Source organism: Papio anubis, chromosome 3 (genome assembly GCF_008728515.1).
Source record: "Papio anubis isolate 15944 chromosome 3, Panubis1.0, whole genome shotgun sequence".
NCBI lineage: Eukaryota > Metazoa > Chordata > Mammalia > Primates > Cercopithecidae > Papio > Papio anubis.
Window position 1 is genome coordinate 19,538,484 of NC_044978.1, and position 23,249 is coordinate 19,561,732.

A 23,249-nucleotide genomic window follows, 5' to 3' on the forward strand; every position below is an offset into this window, starting at 1 on the left:
ATCTGACATTATTGACGTCTTAATGTACAAACAGTTGCTTTTCAAGAGTAGCGACTTGTCTTAGTTATCTTTTTAAATCAATTACAGTTCCTAGAACAGAGTAAGAATTCAGTAAATGTTTGGAGAAAGAATCTGACGTCTTTAATTCTATCCTCGGGCAGTCCTAAGCCAAGCTTCTAAAAAGGCAGCACTGAGCAATGAACCTTGCTCATTTATCTTAGTCCCTCAGGAGAAGCCTTCTGCTGTTGTCGCCTGACAAATCCAAAGTCTGGTTTCTCTGGCAATCAAATTTACCTTCAGTCTTCAGCTTCTATTGTCTGGTAAGCTCTTCCCAACTTAACCCTTGCTTGTCCCTTTCCCACCACTGTGACTATATTCTGCCTTGCATTTTCTGATCATGACCCCCAGTGCCCCTGCATTCCATTAGCCTGCCCTGATGGACCATTTCTCTGCCTCTCCATCTGGCCTGAATCATCAGCCAGCTTGTAATCAATCAGCACCCCCAACGTCTCAGTAGTACAACTCCAGGGCAGGCCAAATAGAAAATTCAGCAAACTGTTTAAGGGTTGAAAACCTGCACCTTAGGATTTGATGACCTCATGTCTCTTCAGTTCGGGTTCCTTAAATTGTGTCACCGCTGTTTGGAAAGGGGGAAAATCAATTAATTATGTATTTTTAAAAATGCCTGTGTGAGGCCAAGCATGGTGGCTCATGCCTATAATCCCAGCATTTTCGGAGGCCAAAGTGGGAGGACTACTTGAAGCCAGGAGTTGAAGACTAGCCTGGGCAACATAGGGAGACCCTGTCTCTATAAGTTATTTTAAACACTTACCCTGCTGTGGTGGTGTTCTCCTGTAGTCCCAGCTATCCGGGAAGCTGAGGTGAGAGAAACGCTGGAGCCCAGGAGGACGAGGCTGCAGTGAGCTATGGTTGGCGCCACTGCATTCAAGCCTGGACAACAAAGTGAGACTCCAGACACTCTGTCTCTCAAAATAAAATAAAATAAATAGCCTGTGAGTAATAAATACTATAAATCACAGATCAGTGCATCAATGTGCTTACAAAAACCTTTAGTCTTTTGGCCCAGGACTTCAAACTCCTTTGACCAAACAGGTTGCTACTGCCAGAGGGAAGACATTTAAACTGAGACAGAGTCTCGCTCTATCCCCCAGCTTTATCCCCCACTGGAGTGCAGTGGCGTGATCTCAGCTTCAACTCACTGCAACTTCGGCCTCCCGGGTTCGAGCAATTCTCATGCCTCAGCCTCCCGAGTGGCTGAGATTACAGATGCCTGCCACCATATCCAGCTAAAGATGGGGTTTTGCCACATTGGCCAGGCTGGTCTCGAACTCCTGACCTCAGGTGATCCACCCACCTTGGCCTCCCAAAGTGCTAGGTTTACAGGCGTGAGCCACTGCACCTGGCCAAAGTTTAAATTTTCTTCTAAGTATCTGAGGAAACCATGCTCAGTTAGAGCCCTCCCCCATCAAAAAAAAGCCTGAAGTCCCCAGACACATCAATATATCTAGTTACAAGTCATAATTAACCTTGATCTACACCTTATTTAGATGTTTTTAGTGCTTCTTGAGTTAACTTCTGTAAAAATTCAGGGACAACTACTTTTAGAATAGACAAGCTCAAACAGATAAGGATCTGTGTACAAGGATTAACTGAGAACATGCCTTAAAAGTTGCCAAATAGCTTCTCTAGTCAAAACCATTTGAAGGCTGAGTCCTTAAGTTTTGCTTAAAAGCATTTGTTACTAATAAAAACAGCCAATGTTCATAGAGTGTTTTTACAATGTGCAGACCACTGCACTTATTAGTTTAATACAGATTGTCTAATTTATTCCTGCCAACAGGCCTGTGAAAAAACCAATACACAGAAAGGTTAAGTAACTTGTCCAAAGACACCCAGCTGTTAAGCCATCAAGTGGCATGTCAACTACTTGAAGTCTCTGAATCCAGAAGCATCTTGCCTCTTGGGTTTCTAACAGGTTTACTAATGATACTCCCTTTTTGTTATTTAGCTGCTAGCATAAAGATTTTACTGGGTTATCTCAGCCTTTTGCTGCCAGGACCTAGATAAAAGCAGTGGCTCCTTGACCAACCTATTAAATAAAGATTAAAAGAGAGCCATTGGCAGTGAGCCAATAATCATCCAGGAAGTACTCAGCAAATTCGTACTGAATGAGTGAATCCAGTTCATTCGTTTTAATGATCATTAAAGAATTTTTTTTAAAAAGTGAAAGACAGGTTTTCTGAAACCCTTCCCTTACTAAGTGCTCACATTAAACCTTGTACATTCCATTTTGGTGATTCAGGAAGGAAAAACTGCAGAAAAGTTGAGGAGGTGGGGCGTAAGCAGGATTATTTTGTAAGAAAAAAAAGGCAAGGTGCTAGACCCAAAAAGATCCAGATATTCACTTCCAAGATAATTCTTATTTAAGGAAAGGTCAGAAATTCAATGCGAGGGTAGGCACTAAAATTGAAGAGACTCTCAGAGTGATTCTTGAAAAATTTTTGTCAGAACTCCATCGTCACTCCAAAATGCTGAGATCTTCGAGAAAGTGATGTTGAAATTCGTCTGGGTCGCCGGGGTGCTTCCCAGGAGAGTGCCCAGAGTTTCACTAACGAAAGATGGGTATTTAGCATAGCCATGGTCTGAGCGGGCAAAATGCACAGTCCCAGTGACTGAGAGGAGGCCAGCGGAGCGCGCGGGAACGAAGGTGCAGCCTCTCCAGGCTGGGCGCAGCTCGGGAGCCCCCTGCAGTGGACCCAAGCGGCCGCCAGATGGTTCCCGAGGATTAGGATCACGGGCACTTCCGGTCCCCTCGGGCAGCCCCTGGGCTGGCCTCCCGGCCGGCACCTAGGCAGCCCAACGCGGACGCCGGCTTCTGGTGACTCCCAGCGGCGAGGTCAAGAGTCATTGGCCTGGGGCTGCAAGCGCCTCGCACCCGGGCTCCCCCGCGCGCCCTGCGCTCTGAGGGCGATGATCCGGGACGGGGAGGCGCGCGCGGCGGGCGGCCATAGGCCACGGCGCGGGGCGGGAGGGGGCGCGGCGAGGCCCGCGGCGGGGCAAAACTGGCGTGGGTCCTGGCGGCCGCCGGAGCGCGTGCGGCGTGGACTTTGCCAGGCTCGCCACCAGCCCCAGACCCGTTTAGGACCGGGAGACCGAACGCAGCGTCCAGCCGGGGAGTTTCGGCGGCGTTCTCCGGGCACTGCGCGCGGGAAGCCAGACGCAGCGGGGGGACAGCTCGCGTTGGCGTTGCCAGAGTGAGGAAGTTAGCAGGCAGGACTTGACGAGGCTCTTTGGTTTTTCTAGTCCTCAGCCACTGAAGAGGAAGCTTGATGCTTGGCTGTCAGAGACATGAATTACGCACGGTTCATCACCGCAGCGAGCGCAGCCAGAAACCCTTCTCCCATCCGGACCGCGAGTGAGAAACGGGGCGACCATCACTCCTTTGGGGTGGGACATTCCTCGCACAGCCTCTAAGGAGGGTTCCCTAGCAAGCCACCGCTTGGCTGCATCCATGCGTACCCCTGTGCACGCTCGCGATGAGCCAGACTCTGCGTGCAGAAATGAAATAGGCAGAGCCTTTGTTCTCAAAGAACTCGGGCTGAAACGGAAGGCGGGTATTTCTGCTGGAGCAGAGTCCGAGCAGCTGTAGAGAGAGGCGCAGACTGCTGTGGGGCACGGCCTTGGAAGGGAGGGGGCGTGCTATGGAGAAAGGCTCTTCCTGGGAAGCTGAGAAGGGGCAGGCACAGCGTGCAGATGGGTGTGCAGTGGAGGGGGCCAGGTAAATGGGAGAGGTAGGGGTGGGCCATGAAGCTCACAGACAGGTCGGGGCTAAGTGGAGGAGGGCTTCTGCTGTTGTGGCCCTTTGCTGTCTTCCTGATCCCTCTGCCTTCTCTTTGGTCACCTTCATTCTTTAGTCCCTCCACAGGTGAGGCGGCCCAGAAAAAAGTTATTCTGTATGTTTATTTTAGACTAGCGTTTGTCTTAGTCCATTCAGGCCGCTATAACAAATACCACAAACTGGGTAATTTATAAACAATAGAATTATTTCTCACAGTTCTGGAGGCTAGGAAGTCTAAGATCAAAGTGCCAGCAGATTCTGTATCTGGTGAGAGCCCTTCCTTATAGAAAGAGGCTTCTTGCTGCATCCTCACGTGGTAGAAGGGGGAACCTGTGTCCTCACATGGCACAAGGGCCAAGGGGATTCCCTCAGCCTTCTTTTATAAGTGCACCAATCCCATTCAGGAGGGTGGATCCCTTCTGACCTAATCACCTCTAGAGACCCCACCTCTTAAAACTATCACATTAGTATTAAGTTCCAAGTATGAATGTGGGGGGAACACCAACATTTAGACCATAGCACATTCTATCACTAGAAATTGTTAAACTTTATAGTTTTATTGATTATAATGCATGCTTAACTATCTGCTTATAACAATCTTCAGTGAAATTGTTTCTTCTCTTCCATGTGTATGATAGCTGAAATATCGAGCAGAGGACCAAAATCGATGATCTCCTTGGCTGGTGGCTTACCAAATCCAAACATGTTTCCTTTTAAGACTGCTGTAATCACTGTAGAAAATGGAAAGACCATCGAATTTGGAGAAGAGATGATGAAGAGAGCACTTCAGTATTCTCCGAGTGCTGGGTAAGTATCAATACTTAACATAATTTTATTGGCTTATTTTCATGAGAAATATTCTAAGGCCCATTGATAAAGAATATTAAAGAAATATTCTAAGGCACATTAATAAACATTCTAAGGCCATTGACTCATTTGGTCATTCAGTGACCAAATACTCACTTGGTCATTGAATACTAACCAAGTGAGTATTCAATAGTTAGGAAGGTCTGGGGAAAGGTTTTCAAAGGATAATTAAGAGCAGAAAGGATATTGAATGCTTAACACTCCTCAGTGATTGCTTCTCAATTGCAAATGACCAAGAAGGCTTCTAGAAGGAAATACGATTAGAGCTGAGTCCAAAAAAATGAGAAGATATCCAGGTGAAAAAAACATATCAGGAGAAATGAAGAAATGGAAGGTCCAGGAGGCAGCAACTTTAAGTCCCCAGGCAATTTTTTAATAATTATATTCCCTTTCTAAACAAGCAGCCATGCAAATACATTGCCCTCATGGGTTCAAATGTCTTTAATTTCTTAAAGGCAAGCTGAAACATATCTGACGACTTTCTTTAGCTGGTCTTCTTCCAGTGATAAAGGATAATTTATGGAGAACCTATAAATTATACTTTATTAAAACCTTGTTTGTTCTGTGATTGAAAAGTATATTGAAATATGTTATTCATGTATACATGCATTAGTTATATAATATGTTAAATATACATAGTCTTATTCGAACGTTCCGTAATACAAACAACTTATTGAGCCTGAACTTCTAGATAGCCATAGAACTCTTCCTAGAGAGAACAAAGAATCGATTATGCAATGATTCCTCTAAAGACTTCAGGTTTGGAATAAGAAAGATATAGATTCAAATCTCAGCTCGTTGATTACATAATTGACTTTATGAGAATTTCTGGCTGATTGACTTATGGGAATTTCCTAATCTCTTTTCTACTGCCTATCTTTTAAATAGGAATATTAATACTGGCAAAAAGCATTTGAGGGTTTTTTAATTGAGTGTACAAAGTGCTTGATAAAGCTGTCATTTATTATTTCCTGTCTACTACTATTACTATGATTTTTACTACTATGAATTTAAAAATACATTTTATGCTTTAGAATTCCAGAGCTTTTGTCCTGGCTAAAACAGTTACAAATAAAATTGCATAATCCTCCTACTGTCCATTACCCACCCAGTCAAGGACAAATGGACCTATGTGTCACATCTGGCAGCCAACAAGGTCTTTGTAAGGTAAGACTGAAAGGAAAACTCAGCCAAAATGGAGAATTGGAAGCATTCGTTTCTATAGTCCTCTCTCACTTAATCACAGAGAATCATATTTTATGGATTACTGGTCGTCTTTCTTGTCTTCACCTAGAATTATAAACAGGGAACTAAAAGACAAGTCATAGGATGCGGGTGGGAGCAGTTGTGGCCGGGGATGGGCAAGGGTGGGTAGGGGATGTTGACTGTAAGCAAAAGCCAGGCAGAAATATTGTAGGTTGATGTATCAATATTTCCCCTTAGTTTTCCTCATTGTGAACATAAGGACTTTCAAAAATTATCTGTTCTTAACATCCTTCACTAGCCTAATCTGTTAAATATTAAATACAGAGCATGTGGTCAATTATGCAGACCTATTAACCATTAAAGCAGGATTCCCACTAAGGGAGTACTCAACTCCTACCAACAGCTTAGTGAACATTGCTTAATTTCATCTGGCTCAAAAATTCAAGTTACATTTGATTTCTGCCTATAGTTAGGAAATTTCAATATGATTTTTAAATTTTTTAGAGGGCATACCTTCATATTCCTGAGATAAAAATATTTATATTCCTTTGCATATCTGTCTATGGAATCTCTGTGCTTGCCACTGCTTCTATCTTGTCCCCCTCTTGGGTGCATTTCTCTAGATCTGTTTATATGTCTGTATCTCTGACTTCTTACATGGATTGGTTCTCTCTCCCTCTCCTCGTGGCATTAGTGATTCCATCTTCTTCCCTTCCGGGTTCCAGAAACTCCACGGATGTAAACACCACTGGTTAGTTGCCACAATAAAGAGACCACATCTGTGGTCCTCAGTTTAATCTGTTCTTTTCTTTTCCTTTTTTTTTTTTTTTTTGAGACGGGGTCTCACCCTGTCATGCAGACTGGAGTGCGGTGGCGCAATCACGGCTCACGGTAGTCTCGACATCCCTGGGCTCCAACAATTCTTCCACCTTAGCCTCCCAAGTAGCTAGGACTGCAGGTGTACACCAATATGCCTAGCTAATTTTTATATTATTTTGCCATGTTGGACAGGCTGGTCTTGATCTTGTGGGCTCAAGCAATCTGCCCACCTTGGCCTCCCAAAGTGCTGGTATACTTTCTCCTTTGTTTTCCATGAATAATAAGATTCTCTATATTCATTCTCAGATCTAGATTAATCTCTGACTCCCATTTATCTTTATCTGAAACCAGAGTATTTTCTTTTTCATGGAAATATGAAAACTGTAATCTAGTTTGCTTTAATGAATTTTAATTAAATTATTGTTATGGAATAATGAGTTACAGTAGTAAAAACATTTTTTAAAGTTTTTAAAAATTAAAAAAAAAACTTACCCTTTTTGTGTATAATTAGGAAAAGTAAAAGAATAGCTAGTGTTTGAGTCTTTGCTTGAAGAGAAACATTTGTGATTGTATAGAATGATATAAGAGTATTTTTCAATGAAATTCTTTCCTCAAGAAAGGGTGCCAGGACTTTTTCTTCCAGAAAGTTGCTTAAGACAGTTTCTTCTTTATCCATCACAGCACCAGTTATACAAAGAAAACAGCATAGATGGCTAAATACGTCAGTAACTTACTACTTACAGACATGCTTATTACAGAGGCACTAATATGTATCTGGTTTAATATTTCTTCCACGTTGTTCTCCAGGATTCATGTTATTTTAGGCTCCTGTGTTTCTCTCTCATCTTTTAAACAATGCTCCCAGATGATAACAGCCTTCCCTTCTAATTTAATATATTTGAAATTTGCATGTCCCCTAACTGATGTGGAAAATATATTTACAGTTGACCCTTGAACAACACAGGGATTTAAGGGCAATGACTCCATGCAGTTGAAAATCTGCATATAACTTTTGACTCCTCTAAAACATAACTACTAATAGCCTACTCTTGACCAGAAGCCTTACTGATAATATAGTCAGTTAACACATATTTTGTATTTTATATGTATTACACACTGTATTTTTACAATAAACTAGAGAAAATAAAATGGTATTAAGAAAGTCATGAGCAAGAGAAAATATATTTACCATTAAGTGGAAGTGGATCATCATATAGGTCTTCATCCTCATCTGCATGTTGATTAGGCTGCGGAGAAGGAGGAAGAGGAGGGGTTGGTCTTGCTGTCTCAGGGGAGGCAGAGGCAGAAGAAACTGTGCGTATAAGTGAACCTGTGCAGTTCAAATCCATGTTGTTCAAGGATCAACACTAATTAGGTTTTCCTTTGATCTGTTAATATGTGCATGCCACCCAAGTGATTCCTTTGGTCCTAGGATGTCTTGTAAAGCTTAAGTCAATTAGAAACTTTTCAGAGGAGGATACTGTTTGTCATAAGATGCCAAAAGTTCATAAGGAAAAGATAAACTGAACATCACAGGCCAATTGGGAAACAAAAGTCAAGTCTTCTATCTCAGCTGATAATGGCCCTACTGTTTGTGGTGAGATGTGGGTTGATAAAATGATAGGAAAAAGGACTCAAACTGGGGATTGTGAAACATCACATGTTAAGAAGCAATTATTCTGTGACTTATGTATGATTTAGTCATTATAGACCCCTTTGATTTAGGCTGGAAAAATCTATTGCCTGGCTCTAGTGATTGTAGTAGAAATCATATTATCCACGTAATTTCCAAAGATTTGTCAAACCTTCTAGTACTTGACCTACAAATATCCTTTAACATTGTTGATCTCCCCATCCATTTTATTTTTAAAAATTAATTTTTAATTTTTTCTGTTGCCATAAAATATATATATATATATATAATTTGCTATCCTTGCCATTTTTAAGTATACAGTTCAGTGGTAATAAGTACATTTATATTCATATTTTTTCTTTCACCCTATCTCCCCCATGTCCTTTCCATCCTCTAGTAACCACCAGTCTACTCTCTGTCCTTATGAGATCCACTGTTTTAGCTCCCACAGATAAGGGAGAACATGCAATATTTGTGTTTCTGTACTTGGCTTATTTCCCTTAACATAATGACCTCCAGTTCTATCCACGTTGCTGCAAATGACAGGATTTTATTCCTTTTTTATGGTTGAATAATATTCCATTGTGTGTATACCACATTTTCCTTATCCATTCATCAGCTGATGGACACTTAGGTTGGTTCCATATTTTGGCTATTGTGAATAAGTGCCATAATAAACATGGAGGTGCAGATACTGCTTTGATATATTGATATTTGTGTTTTGGATATATACTCAGCAGTGGGACTGCAGGATTATATGGTAGTTCTATTTTCAGTTTTTTGAGGAACCTCTGTACTGTTCTCCATAGTGGCTGTACCAATTTACATTCCCATCAAAGTGTACAAGGGTTCCCCTTTCTCTACCCTCATCAGCATCTGTTATTACTTGTCTTTTTGAAGCTAGCCATTTTGACTGTGGTGAGGTAATATCTCATTGTGGTTTTGGTTTGCATTTCTGATTGCATTAGTAATATTGAACTTTTTAAACGCCTTTTGGGCATTTTTATGTCTTCTTTTAGAAATGTCTGTTAAGATCTTTTGCCCATTTTTTAATGGGATTATTTGGGGTTTTTGCTATTGAGTTGTTAATCCCTTGTCAGATGGGTGGTTTGCAAATATTTTCTCCTATCTTGTAGGTGGTTCTAGTTCCTTGAAGTGCATTATTAGGTTGTTAATTTGAAGTCTTTCTACTTTCTTGATACAGGCATTTATTGCTATAAACTTTCCTCTTACTACTGCTTTTGCTGTATTTCACAAATTTTAGTATATTGCATTTCCATTTTCATTTTTCTTAGTAAAACTTTTAATTTCCTGCTTCATTTTTCATTGACCCATTCAGGAGCACGTTGTTCAATTTTCATGTCTTTGCATATTTTATAAAGTTCCTCTTGTTATTGATTTCTAGTTTTATTATTGTGGTCAGAAAAGATATTTGATAAGATTTGTTTTTTGGTTTTTTTTTTTGTTGTTCAAACTTGTTTTATAGCCTAAGGTATGGTCTGTTCTGCAGACTCTTCATTGTGCTGATGAAAAGAATGTATATGCTGCAGCAGTTGGTTGAATATTTTTGTAAATGTCTATTAGGTCTGTTAGATCTAGTGTGTAGTTTTACCTCACTGTTTCTTTATGTTGATTTTCTGTCTGGATAATCTGTTTATTGCTGAGAGTGAAGTGTTAAAGTCTCCTACTATTATTGTATTACATTCTATCTCTCCCTTTATATTTATTAATACTTGCTTTGTATACTTGGGAGGTATGGTATTGGGTGCATATATATTTATAATTGTTATATTATCTTGCCGAATTGACCCCTTTGTCATTATATAGTGACCTTCTTTGTTTCTTTTTACAATCTTATATTTGTAGTCTATTTTACGTAAGTGTAACTACACCTACTCTTTTTAGGTTTCCAATTCCACGGAATATGTTTTTCCACCTCCTCACTTTCAGAATGTGTGTCTTTATAGGTGAGGTAGGTTTCTTGTAGGCTGCATATGATTGGGTCTTGTTTCTTTATCCACTGAGCCACTCTATGCCTTTTAATTGGAGAATGGAGACCATTTACATTCAGTGTTATTATTGATATGTTAGGACTTACTACTGGCATTTTGTTGCTTGTGTTCTGGTTGTTTTGAGACTCCTCTCTTCTTTTCTTCCTTTCTTACTGTCTTCCTTTGTGGTTAAGTGATTTTCTCTGGTACTATTATGTAATTTGTTGCTCTTTATTTTTAGTGAATCAATTATAAGTTTTTGTACTGTGGTTACCATGAGGCTTACAAAAAAAAAAAAACTTATTGATATAAAAAGTTATTTTAAAGAGGTAACAACTTATCTTGGATCAACTTATCTTATGTTGGAGAAGCAAACAAATGCAAAAAAACACACACACAAAAATCCTCTATTCTTTAACTCCATTCCCCCCACATTTTGACTTTGAGATATCTCAATTTACGTATTACCTATCTTAACAGGTTGCTGTAGCTATTAATGTTTCTGATTGATTTGTCATTTGGGCTTCATATGAGAATTTTGAGTGGATCACACACCATAATTACAATCATAGAATATTCTGAGTTTGTCCACGTACTTAATTTTACCAGTGGGATTTTTACCTTGAAAAGTTTTCTTTTGTACATTAGTACTTTTTTATTTCAGGTTGAAGAATTCCCTTTAGCATTTTTCATACGATCTGGTGGTGGTAAATTCTCTCAGCTTTAGTTTGTCTGAGAAAGACTTTATCTCTCCATCATATTTGAAGGATAATTTTGCTGGATACAGTATTCTTGGATGATCGCTTCTCAGCCTTCTGGCTAAGATCAAGTGTACAATATTCTTGGATGGGCCGGGAATGGTAGCTCACACCTGTAATCCCAGTGCTTTGGGAGGCTGAGATGGGAAAATTGCTTGAGGCCAGGAGTTCGAGACCAGCCTCGTTAACATAGCGAGGCCTCATCTCAATCAATCAATCAGTTAAAAAAAAAAACAATATTCTTAGACAGCAGCTTTTTTCTTTGGGCACTTTTAAAATGCCATGTCTCTTCTTCCTGGCCTGTGTGGTTTCCATTGAGACATCTGTTGTGAGACAAATTAGAGCTCATGTATGTATTATTTTCTTCTTTTTTCTTGTTGCTTTTCATATCTTCTGTTTGTTCTTAGCCTTTGAGAGTTTGATTCTTACATGCTTTGAGGTAGTTTTATTTGGATTAAATCTGTTTGATGTTCTCAGACCTTCTTTTGTGGCCTGGATATTTATCTGTCTCAAATTTTAGAAACTTTTTCTGTTATTATTTCTCTGAATAAGCTTTGTACTCCTTGCTTTTGCTCACCTTCCTCTTGCAGACCAATTAGATTTAGTCTTTCGGGGTAATTTTCTGTATTTTGTAGGCATTCTTTGTTCTTTTTTCTTTTTTCCCCGACTGTATTTTCACATAGCCAATCTTCAGGCTTACTGATTCTTCCTTCTGCTGGGTCCGTTTTGATTTTGAGAGCCTCTAATGAGTTCCTCAGTTCAACAATTCTGAGTTCAGTATTTCTCAGTTCCAAAATTTCTGGGGCGTTTTATTTTTATTATTTCAATCTCTTTGTTAAATGTCTCTGATAAATTTCTGAATTGCTGTTCTGAGTTATCTTGAAGATCACTGAGTTTTCTTTTCTCTTTTCTCTTTTTTTTTTTTTTTTTTTGAGACGGAGTCTTGCTCTGTCGCCCAGGCTGGAGTGCAGTGGTGTGATGTCGGCTCACTGCAAGTGCCACCTGCCAGGTTTACGCCATTCTCCTGCCTCAGCCTCCTGAGTAGCTGGGACTACAGGCGCCCGCCACTACGCCCAGCTAATTTTTTGTGTTTTTAGTAGAGACAGGGTTTCACTGTGTTAGCCAGGATGGTCTTGATCTCTTGACCTCGTGATCCACCTGCCTCGGCCTCCCAAAGTGCTGGGATTATAGGTGTGAGCCACTGCGCCCGGCCCTGAGTTTTCTTAAAACTGCTATTTTGAATTTTTGGTCAAAGAGCTTACAAATTGCCATCTTGTTAGGATCAGTCATTGGATTGTTGCTCTGTCATTTTGGGAAGGCCATGGTTTCCTGTTTGCTATTGTTTCTTGTAGGTATACATCTGTTTTTTGCATTGAAGGATTACTTATTTATTCTAGTTTTTTGTTTTGTCTGGCTTGCTTTGCTTTTTATTGGATATATTTGCTTAGTAAATCTCTATTGCTGGGTCACTGCTTCCTTGTTGGCATCTTTGTAGGTAGCACCTTAAGCCCAGGTTTAGTAAATAATTCGAGAATAGCCTGTCCCAAATCAGGGAGGTCCCAAAGGATTTATTCCATTGGCATGAGGTGGCTAGCAAAATGGTTATGCCCAGGAACCTCTGGAGCATTCCTCCTGCAGTGTGGTCTGCCGAACAATCACTCTGATTTGGCATGCCCTTTTTGCTGAGTTACAGTGCAGGGTTTCCAGGGCTTGGGAGGGTAGTCCTGCCTTCCCATTTTGTCTCTGCCTTTCCTCAGGGATGTTTTTTCCTCCAGTCAATCATGATGCTTCCCAAGGGTTAAGGCAAGGACAGGACTCCTGCCAGGGGACCAAAGATGGTGGGGAAACTCTTGGCCACCTCAATCTCACTTTTTCTAGTGTAGAAGCCGTGAGTTAGGGGGAGATTTTCCATGTGCTTGGTGCCAGGCAGAATTGGGAGGAGGAGTATCATAGATGCAGAAGTATGTTTTTCTTACCATCTGCTCAGAGTTTTTTCACTTCTCTATAGTCCTAGGAACTGACTCATCCTCATATTTGAGTTCTGGGTTGTTTCTGGTGAAAATTTTAGCACTGTATATTTGTTAGTGGTTTTGTGGGAGGGAATGAAGCCAACTTGCTTCTACACCACCATTTTGGAACTGGAAGTCTCCCCCGCCCTTTTGGAAACACGGTCCTCCTCCAGCTCTCTCAGTAGCATGTTGTGTGGTTCTCCTCCAGCCCACTTGCCCTGCCTTCCTTGCAGTGTCCTCCTCTACCCAGCCATTATTGATTGGAGTTCCCTATAGCTCCGTCCTCGAACATCTCTCCTTAGTCTATGTACTTTTCCTGGGTGTCTCCATTTACATTCACATGATCAACCATATGCCAGTAACTTCCAAGCTCCTTCCAAATCTATTTGTCCATCTATCCATCTGACATCATCACAGGATGTTTCAAAGGCATCTCACACTAAAACAAATCATCCTCTCACTCAGATATGGATGGCTTTTTGGTTTTGCGTTTCAGTGAATAGCACCACCCCCACCGTCTATCTAGTTCCATAACCAAATACCTAGGCATCATTCTTGACACCTCCACTTCCTTATTTCCCTATTGTCCATAATCATGTTCCATTACTTTTCATTTCCTAATACCTCTCAGTTCTTCTCTACAATTCCACTGTCACCACTCTACTTTAAGATGATCCTTATCTGTTTCCAGGACTGTGGCAGTAACTTCCCAAAAAATCCTAAAAACTTTCCAAACTTTCCACATGTATTCTCACCCTTCTTTTATTCTTTCATACTGCAGTCAGATTGATCATTTCAAGATGAGTATCTGATCATGCAACTCTCCCTCCCCACTCTCTTCTTAAAATCCTTACTTCCCTCCCTTGGCTCAAATGCCTACATGGTTGGTCTCTGCCCACTTCTGTCTGATGTCACACCACTCTTTCTCTACCTTCTGCCTCAAGACACATAATTATTTTGGCTTTTCACATGTAACTATCGTCACCCCCTACACCAACTCATCACTTCTTCCAGGATGCCTTCCCTGAGTTCCCTCAATGCCTAGGTCTTCCTACAATGAGCTCTTATGTCATTGTGCATCTGTACTTAATATCACTTACCACTGTTTTTAATTGCACATTTATTGGGTAGTTATTTAATTGGTGTCTAGCTTTCCCAGTGGACCAGTAGCTCCATGAGAGTAAGAACCATGTCATTTTGCTCACTATTTTATCTCTGACACTTTACACAGGCCTGGCTTATAGTAAACATTTAATAGATTTTCAAAGAAGCAATTAAAGGAATAAATGAATGTTAGGAGCCAAACCTCTGTTCACCTTACTCTGGAACAGGAGTTGGCAAACTGTGGCTTGAGAGCCAAATCCAGCCCTTCATCAAATTTTGTAAATAAAGTTTTATTGGAATGCAGTCACACCCATTCATTTATATATTGTCTATGGCTGCTTTTTCACTATAGAGGCAGAGTGGTTGCAACAGAAATACTATGATCCACAAAATGTTTACTGTTTGGCCCTTTAGAAACAATTTGCTAATTCTTACTCTAGAATCATGTGAGCTCAAACTAAAAAATGGGCTTCTGAGCATGGAAACAGTACTAACCTATGCTGACTAACAAGCTAACCTATGCTTCTTTTGTTAGGTGTTTGAAATGATCATTAATCCTGGAGATAATGTCCTCCTAGATGAACCTGCTTATTCAGGAACTCTTCAAAGTGTGAGTATACATTTTACAAAAGGCAACTCTGTTGTGGTAAATAAGAAGAAAACTTATAACAAAAGTTTTATAATAACTTTATAATAATAAAGTTAATATCTTATTAACTTTAGAATAATCTATACACAGAAAAATGAAGTAGCATCTTTTATCCACAAGCAGGATAATCTTAAATGATATATACAAAATATGTTAAAGGTACCCTCTTCTTTATACATTTCTTTTTAAAAATCCAAGTGTATAGGCATTAAAATTAGGTTATACAAAATCGTGTCCAATTCTCTTAATATTTCACTTTAAATGTAATTTAAATTACAAAAATTTATTTTTTATTACTATCTTATTACCATATGCATAAGTACAACCATGTTATATGTCAGTTTAGTATACTAATATAGTATAATTAGGACTTTCCACTCCAAAGTTAGATCCGTGGAACTGTGATATACAGAATGAGGAAGCTGATGGTCTGACTCTGCTCTGCACTGGTCAGAGCACATTGCTGAGAATTAGGTTTGTTTGGGGCAGTCTACTTTAAGAAAGAAATGTCCACAACTGGAGCATATTCAGAGAAAGATAGTCAGAGTAAATAGGGAATTGGAAACCATACCATATGATGAATGTTGTAGGAACTGGAGCTATTTTCCCCAGAAAGAAAAGACTCAAGAGAGGCATGAAAACTGTCCTCAAATACATAGAAGTTAGTCATGTAACAAAAGAATTAGATTTATTTGTACATGACCTTAGGTTAATAAAACAGGAACCACAGGGAAACAATTTCAGCTCTATATAAGAACTTGCTAACCACTGGCCTTACCGGACTTCATAAGAGGTTACAACATTGCCCGTCACTGTAGGTGCTCAGTTACTTTTGACTGCCACCTAACACAAATACGGCAAACGTAATTCTAGCTTAGAGTAGGGGAATTGAATGAGATGACCTTTATGCTCTGTTGATTCCAACTTCATGGATTCTCTTATTTTTTAAAAATTTTATATTATTTTTATGAAAATCAACATATAAAGCAATATATAAAACAATTCCATTTGTAATAGCCTCCAAAAGAATAAAATACCTAGGAATAAATCTAACAAAGGAGGTGGAAGACTTGTACATTAAAAACTGAAAAATTTTGCTGAAAGAAATTAAGCAAAACTCAAATAAATGGAAAGACTTCCACTGTTCGTAGAATGTAAGACTTACTATTGTTAAGGTATTAATACTACCGTAAGCAATTTACAGATTCAATACAATCCCTATCGATATGCCAACAGCCTTTTTTGCAGAAATAGAAAAGCCAATCCTTAAATTGATGTGAGTTTAAAGGACCTAAATAGCCAAAATAATCTTGAAAAAGAACAAATTTGGAAGACTCTCACTTCCCAATTTCAAAACTGCAAAGCTACAGTAATCAAACAATGTGGTACTGGCATAAAGACAATCATATAGACCAATAGAATAGAACTGAGCATCCAGAAATAAACCCACAAATCCAGTTGATTTCAGTAAGGGTACCAAGATCATTCAGTGGGGGAAAGGGTAGTCTCTTCAACTGTGGTGCTGGGACAACTGGATTTCCACATGCTTATGAAAGAACTTGGACCCTTACCTCACACCATATGAAAATTTAACTCAAAATGGATCAAAGACATAAATATAAGCACTAAAGCTACAAACACTTAGGATAAAACATAAGGGCAAATTTTTATGACCTTAGATTTGGTGGATTTTTTAGATATGACCAAAAATATGAACAACAACAACCACAAAAATAGATAAATTGGACTTGAAGATTTAAACGTGGTTGTGTATCAAAGGACATTATGAAAAAAGCGAAAAAAGAGTCTATACAATGGGAGAAAATATTTATAATAATATATCTGATAAAGCTTTAATATCCAGAACATATAAAGAACTCCTACAACTCAACAACAGAAAGATAAACAACCCAATTTAAAAATGGACAAAGGACTTAAATAGACATTAGTCTGAAGAACATGTGCAAAAGACCAATAAGCACATAAAAAGATGCTCAGCATCATTAGTGATTAGAGAAATACAAAGCAGCATAAATCAACATATGAAAGCTGCAAGTTCCATGATCATGTAGTGGTTAGTACTCTACAATGTGTGACAGCTGTACCTGCAGTCTGATTATTTGGCAAGACTCAGGCTTGGGGAAAAAAAATTTTTAAGTAGAGAAATGCAAATCAAAAGTACTGTGAGATACTACCTCACACATACCAGGATGGCTATTATTTTTTTAAAAAATAGTGAATATGTGAAGACACTGGGTTCATTCATTGCTGGTGGAAATGTAAAATGGTATGGCCACCATGGGAAAGTTTGTCAGTTCCTCAGAAAATTAAAATAGAATTACCGTGTGACCCACAATTCCACTCATGGGTATATACCCAGAAAGAATTGAAAACTGGGACTGAAACAGATAGTTGTATACAAATGTTCATTGCAATATTATTTACAATAGCCAAAAGGTAGAAGCAACTCAAGTGTCCATCAGTGGATGAATGGATAAATAAAATGTGTTATATACATACAATGGAGTATTATTCAGCCATAAGAAGGAACACAGATCTGTTACATATTACAATATGGATGAACCTTGAAAGCATTTTAACTTTAAGAAGCCAGACAAAAGGACAAATATTGTATTATTCCAATTATATGAAACATCTAGAATAGACAAATTAATAGAGATAGAAAGTAGATGGGTGGTTACCAGTGGCTGGGAAGAGTAGAGAATGGAGAGTTATTGATTAATAGGTACAGAGTCTCTATTTGGGGTGAGGAAACAGTTTTGGAAATAGAGGTGATGGATGCACACATTGTGAATGTAATTAATGCCACTGAATTGTACTCCTAAAAATAGTTAAAATGAACTAGACGAGGTGGCTCACGCCTGTAATCCCAGCACTTTGGGAAGCCGAGGCTGAAGGATTACTTGAGGTCAGGAGTTTGAGACCATACTGGGCAACATAGCAAAGCACGTGTCTACAAAGTTTTTTTGTTTGTTTAATTAGCCAGGCAGAAGGCAGAGGTGAAAGGATCACTTGAACCCAGGAGCATGGTGTTACAGGGAGCCATAATTGCACCACTGCACTTCAGCCCGGGCAACAAAGTGAGACCTTGTCACTTAAAAAAAAATTTGTCGCTTAAAAAAAAAAAAAAGGCTTAAAATGGCAACAATTTTACCACAATAAAAAACCTAAAATAAAATAATTACTTTTTCTTAATGATTGGATACTCATAATTTACTTTCCTAAACTCCTGAGATTTAAGATTACATAATGTCTGTGAATGTAAAACCAGTGTCTACATACAAAGCATGCATATACACACACACAAATGTTTTCACATACCCAAACAGAAAAACAGAAGCTGTATGCCAAGCTTTGAGGAAATATGCTAATAAGCAGTATGCGTTTATTGTATGGCGCAGTGTTGATTCGCTTTATTCATGGTAGATGTGCTTTATAAGATTACGGCCTTTTAAATTTGTCATAAGGAGGATCTGAATTGTTCTTTTTTATGCATAATTCTACATTTGACTGCTAAAAGAGTATTTGCTTTTCATTTGCAATTTTTTTAGAACCTCATTCAATTATTATTTCTTAAGTTCCTTTTTTTAATTTTAATGCTCAACCATGAATGAGATTCCACAAATTTGTATAAAGCTAAGTCTATAAGCAATGCCAGTACATGCCAGTACAGCCTTAGCAATTGGTAAAATATGGAAATTCTACTATACTGCTTGGTGATCTGCTCATCCCATTCATTGTCCCACCACCACCTGTAATCCCAGAACTTTGGGAGGCCGAGGAGGGTGGATCACGAGTTCAGGAGATCCAGACCATCCTGGCTAACATGGTGAAACTCCGACTTTACTAAAAATACAAAAAATTACCTGGGTGTGGTGGCATGCACCTGTAGTCCCAGCTACTCAGGAGGCTGAAGCAGGAGAATCTCTTGAACCAGGGAGTCGGAGGTTGCAGTGAGCCAAGATCGCACCATTGCATTCTAGCCTGGGCGATAGAGCAAGACTCCATCTCAGAGAAAAAAAAAAAAGTGTATAACCTCAACCCTCAGGAGCTCAGAGCTGCATGCAGGTTTATATATTTTTAAGGGTATGAATGAGCAAGTTCTTGGTTAGAAGGAAAAAAAAAATAGCACTTACATTTTGTAATCACGACTGACTCAGGCTTTCTTTTGTGCTCAACAGCTGCACCCACTGGGCTGCAACATTATTAATGTTGCCAGTGATGAACATGGGATTGTTCCAGATTCCCTAAGAGACATACTTTCCAGATGGAAACCAGAAGATTCAAAGAATCCCCAGAAAAACACCCCCAAATTTCTTTATACTGTTCCAAGTGGCAACAACCCTACTGGAAACTCATTAACAAGTGAACGCAAAAAGGAAATCTATGAGGTACTGTAGAATGGGTTAAAGCAGTTATGTTCCTGTTTCTTTGTGACTTTTTAGAAGAGCACTATGCAAGCTCCCTTTCTCATTAGCCTTTTGCTTTCAAGGAATATAATTTTTAATAAAAGGAAATCATATATGCTCAGGGTCCTAATAAATTTAGACACAATAAATTTCTGCATCTTTCCTTAGTTATGAGATTTTTCTTTCCCCATAATTGATGTTTTAATACAAAAGAAATAGCATCCTTGGCCTGATGTTAAATTTTATGAGATTATTTAATATTTTACCCCAAGTTTGATTTCCATTTTTTCTGTGTTGTTAACTTGCCTGTTCTGCTTCCTACTCCTTGTCATCTTAGGTTACCAAGAATTCTTTAAAAATAAGAGGCATGCTCCCCTTTTGTGAAATCTCTCTGAGATACCAATGATGCCTAGCTTTTCACTATAAACATTTTTTTAAGTATCAAACATATGTTAAGCTCCACAGAAATCTTTGAAAAATAAGAGAAATTTTGCCTTTTAGAAAGTCTCTTTTATGTATCTGACTGTGCCCCCAACCTTTTACTACAAATAGCTTTTTAAAATAAATACCAAACCCTTTTTAAACTCTATAGAATTTAGTCACATCCAGTGCAATCATAGGAAAGATTTCAGCCAGTTCCTTTTACTTAGAAAATTTTAGGTTCAGGCCGGGCGCAGTGGCTCATGCCTGTAATCCCAGCACTTTGGGAGGCCGAGGCGGGTGGATCACAAGGTCAGGAGATGGAGACCATACTGGCTAACACAGTGAAACCCCATCTCTACTAAAAATACAAAAAATTAGCCCGGCGTGGTGGCAGGCACCTGTGGTCCCAGCTACTTGGGAGGCTGAGGCAGGAGAATGGCATGAACCCGGGAGGTGGAGCTTGCAGTGGGCTGAGACCGTGCCACTGCACTCCAGCCTGGGTGACACAGCGAGACTCCATCTCAAAAAAAAAAAGAAAAAGAAAATTTAGGTACAAAATATTGTCTCAGATTGGGTGCAGTGACTTACACCTGTAATCCCAGCACTTTGGAAGGCTGAGGTGGGAGGATTGCTTCAGCCCAGGAGTTTGAGACCAACCTGGACAACACAGCAAGACTCCAACTCTAAATATATATATACACACACACACATATACATCTAATACATGTATATAATACATGTAAGTATATCTATATACACATATATACATACACATATTTACACATATATACACACATATATACACACGTATATATACACATATATATACACACACACATATATATGTACACACACCACATACACCGTCATGTTCTTATGTTTGTACTTCCCGGGCTCTGTCCTGAGTTCTCTTCTTTGTTTACATACCCCCCAGGCAGCCTTGTCCAGTTTTGTGTCTGTCTATTCCATTACATATACAATGACTGCCACATTGCCTGGCCCCTACCTCTTCCCTGAGCCCCAGGCTTCTGTATCCAACTTTCTACTGATATCTCCACAGAGATATCTAATAATCGTTTCACACTTAACATGCCCAAAATAGAACTCCTGATTTTCCACTGCCCTATCCCAAACCTCTGATCTCCAGCCTCTCACATTCTCCATCTCCATAAAGAGTGCAACTATGAATGGTTACCCTTTATTCCTGTCCTTCCCTCCTTTGCCCCCCATTCCCCACATCTAGTTCCTCCTGTGGACTGTACCACTGAGCTTATCCAAGTCCATCCATTTTTCTCTGTTGTCATCACTGTCCCCATCTTCTGAGCCCCTGCCTGCCCTCACTGGACTCCTCCAGTGCCTTCACTGCGCCAGCTGCATTTCACCCTGCGCTCTTAACCAGTCACACTCTTCACACAGCAGCCAGCCACATCCATCCCTGCAGAAATGTCAGTATAAAGCCAGGCTCCAGGCTCCAGTGGTTTCTCCTTGCAGTTAAAATAAAGCCCAAATTCTTTTATCTGCCCTGCAGAGCTAGGTAACATGGTCAGTCTATTCTCAAGCCTTCTCTCTTATCATTCTTCTTGCTGCACTTGGGGCAGCCGCACTGTCCTTTTTAGCCCTTAAACATGTCAAGCATTTTGCGTATCCTGCCGCCTTTGCCCTCATTCATCCCTCAGTCTAGATTCTTCTTCTTCTGATATTTGCACAGCTGACTCCTTCCTGTCATTTTAAGCTCTGATGTTACCTGGTCCGGAAGGCCTTCTCAGTGATTGAACCTGAAATAGCTACCCTGTCGCTCTCTTCCCTCACCTGTTGTAATGCGCTGCCCAGCACTTTAAAGCCACCCATCTAGCTGGGCACAGTGGCTCACTCCTGTAATCCCAGCACTTTGGGAGGCTGAGGCAGGTGGATCATTTGAGGTCAGGAGTTCGAGACTAGCCTGGCCAACATGGTGAAACCCCATCTCTAGCAAAAAATATAAAAATTAGCTGGGTGTGGTGGTGCATGCCTGTAATCCCAGCTACTCGGGAGGCTGAGGCAGGAGAATCGCTTGAGCCCAGGAGGCGGAGGTTGCAGTGAGCCAAGATCGTGCCACTGTACTCCAGCCTGGGCGACAGAGCGAGACTCCATCTCAAAAAAGAAAGTAAATAAAACCACTCATCTAATGTTTATTCTGCTCATGATCCACAGGCTTATGTATATGCTGTCTTTTCCCCTGGAATCTAACTTTCATGAGAGTAAGAGCCTTTAATGCCTTGTTCATCTTTTTATCCTCATTGTCTAAGACAATAGACACACAGTAGTTTTTTGAATGAGTACAAAGAATTACAATTCCAAGTGAATTTAATTTTAAATAACTTTTAAGAAATAGATTGCTTTAAGAAATAAACAATTACCTCAACCTTTTTTAGCTTGCAAGAAAATATGATTTCCTCATAATAGAAGATGATCCTTACTATTTTCTCCAGTTTAACAAGGTAAGTGATGATATGAACTTATTTCACTATTAGAAGATAAGTTGTTGTAAGTTACTGCACTGTGTTGGATATTAGGCTGACTACGGAGTCAGAACTAATCCACTTTTACATGGAAAGTAAATCAATTATGATTAATTTGCTACTACTTTACTTTTCAGTCTCCCAGTTTTATTATGGAATTAGTACCTTTCTTTTTTGTTATTACTGCTCTTTCCAGAAATTACTTTCCTTCAAAACAGTAGCTGGCTTTCTGTACCAGGCACTGGGGCAAACAGTAGATCAGGGCTGATGGATGCCTTGAACTCCACATCCAAGTTCACAGCTCCTCAAACATCACCCAGGGATGTGAACTGAGTTTCATCTTTGGCTGTCAACTTCTGTGTCTTGGTGGTGGCCGATTAGAATGATGTATGAAAAGGGTTAGGAAGCCATGCTCAAGCTGAAGGAGAAAGAGGGCTGTGCTCCGTTAGCAGTGTCTCCCATGGACACAAGAGGAGGCATCACAGGCAGCACACCACACATTTGCCACCCTGTCATTTCTGTCGTGGATCTTACTTCAGAGTAATGGGCATTTAGATTGATTCTCACACGTGTGCTACCTTTCATGATGATTTTTTCTGATAGATGATAATAATGGTAAGACCAAAGCCTGATTCTTCAAAAGCCAACACTTTCTTTGCTCTCAGGGCCACAGAGAACATACACTTGGATTCAGCTTGCCCCTTAAATATAGTGGGAAAAAATAAGAACTCTTTATTTCTCTACAGGGTTTCCTAAAACATCACTTTTGCCTCCTGCCTCCCACCATCAGCATGCCAGCAAATTTCCTTTCTCATCTGTAGCTACTTTTAAAGTAAATGTTGAAGTCAGTCTTTCATATTGACTAATTTCTCATCTTCATTCGCATCATTTTTCCTTCTGCCGATCGTAAGGATCAGCTCTCTCTCTGAATACCCTTGAGTGCTGCTGGCCATCTTCATTATAGTCTTGTTCAAACTAGTGTTCCCTGAGTCCCTCCTATAAG

The 23,249-nt window shown here is 39.8% G+C and overlaps 1 protein-coding gene across 4 annotated transcripts in view; it reads left to right on the forward strand.

The window, feature by feature from the left end:
- Window positions 1-201: 201 nt before the first annotated feature.
- Window positions 202-23,249, forward strand: part of AADAT (aminoadipate aminotransferase) — a 31,985-nt gene continuing 8,937 nt past the window's right edge. Inside the window, exons 1-7 of one of the 4 annotated variants that reach the window (XM_031664170.1) lie at window positions 202-320; window positions 3,325-3,436; window positions 4,498-4,666; window positions 5,761-5,893; window positions 14,782-14,856; window positions 19,098-19,307; window positions 22,160-22,225. In XM_031664170.1, coding sequence (XP_031520030.1) covers window positions 3,370-3,436; window positions 4,498-4,666; window positions 5,761-5,893; window positions 14,782-14,856; window positions 19,098-19,307; window positions 22,160-22,225 — 720 coding nt within the window. In that variant the 5' untranslated portion in view covers window positions 202-320; window positions 3,325-3,369. Of the gene's footprint in view, window positions 321-2,843; window positions 2,918-3,035; window positions 3,437-3,626; window positions 3,800-4,497; window positions 4,667-5,760; window positions 5,894-14,781; window positions 14,857-19,097; window positions 19,308-22,159; window positions 22,226-23,249 lie in introns of those variants that run through there. The other 3 variants (XM_021938947.2, XM_021938946.2, XM_031664171.1) reach the window with 3 other exon arrangements.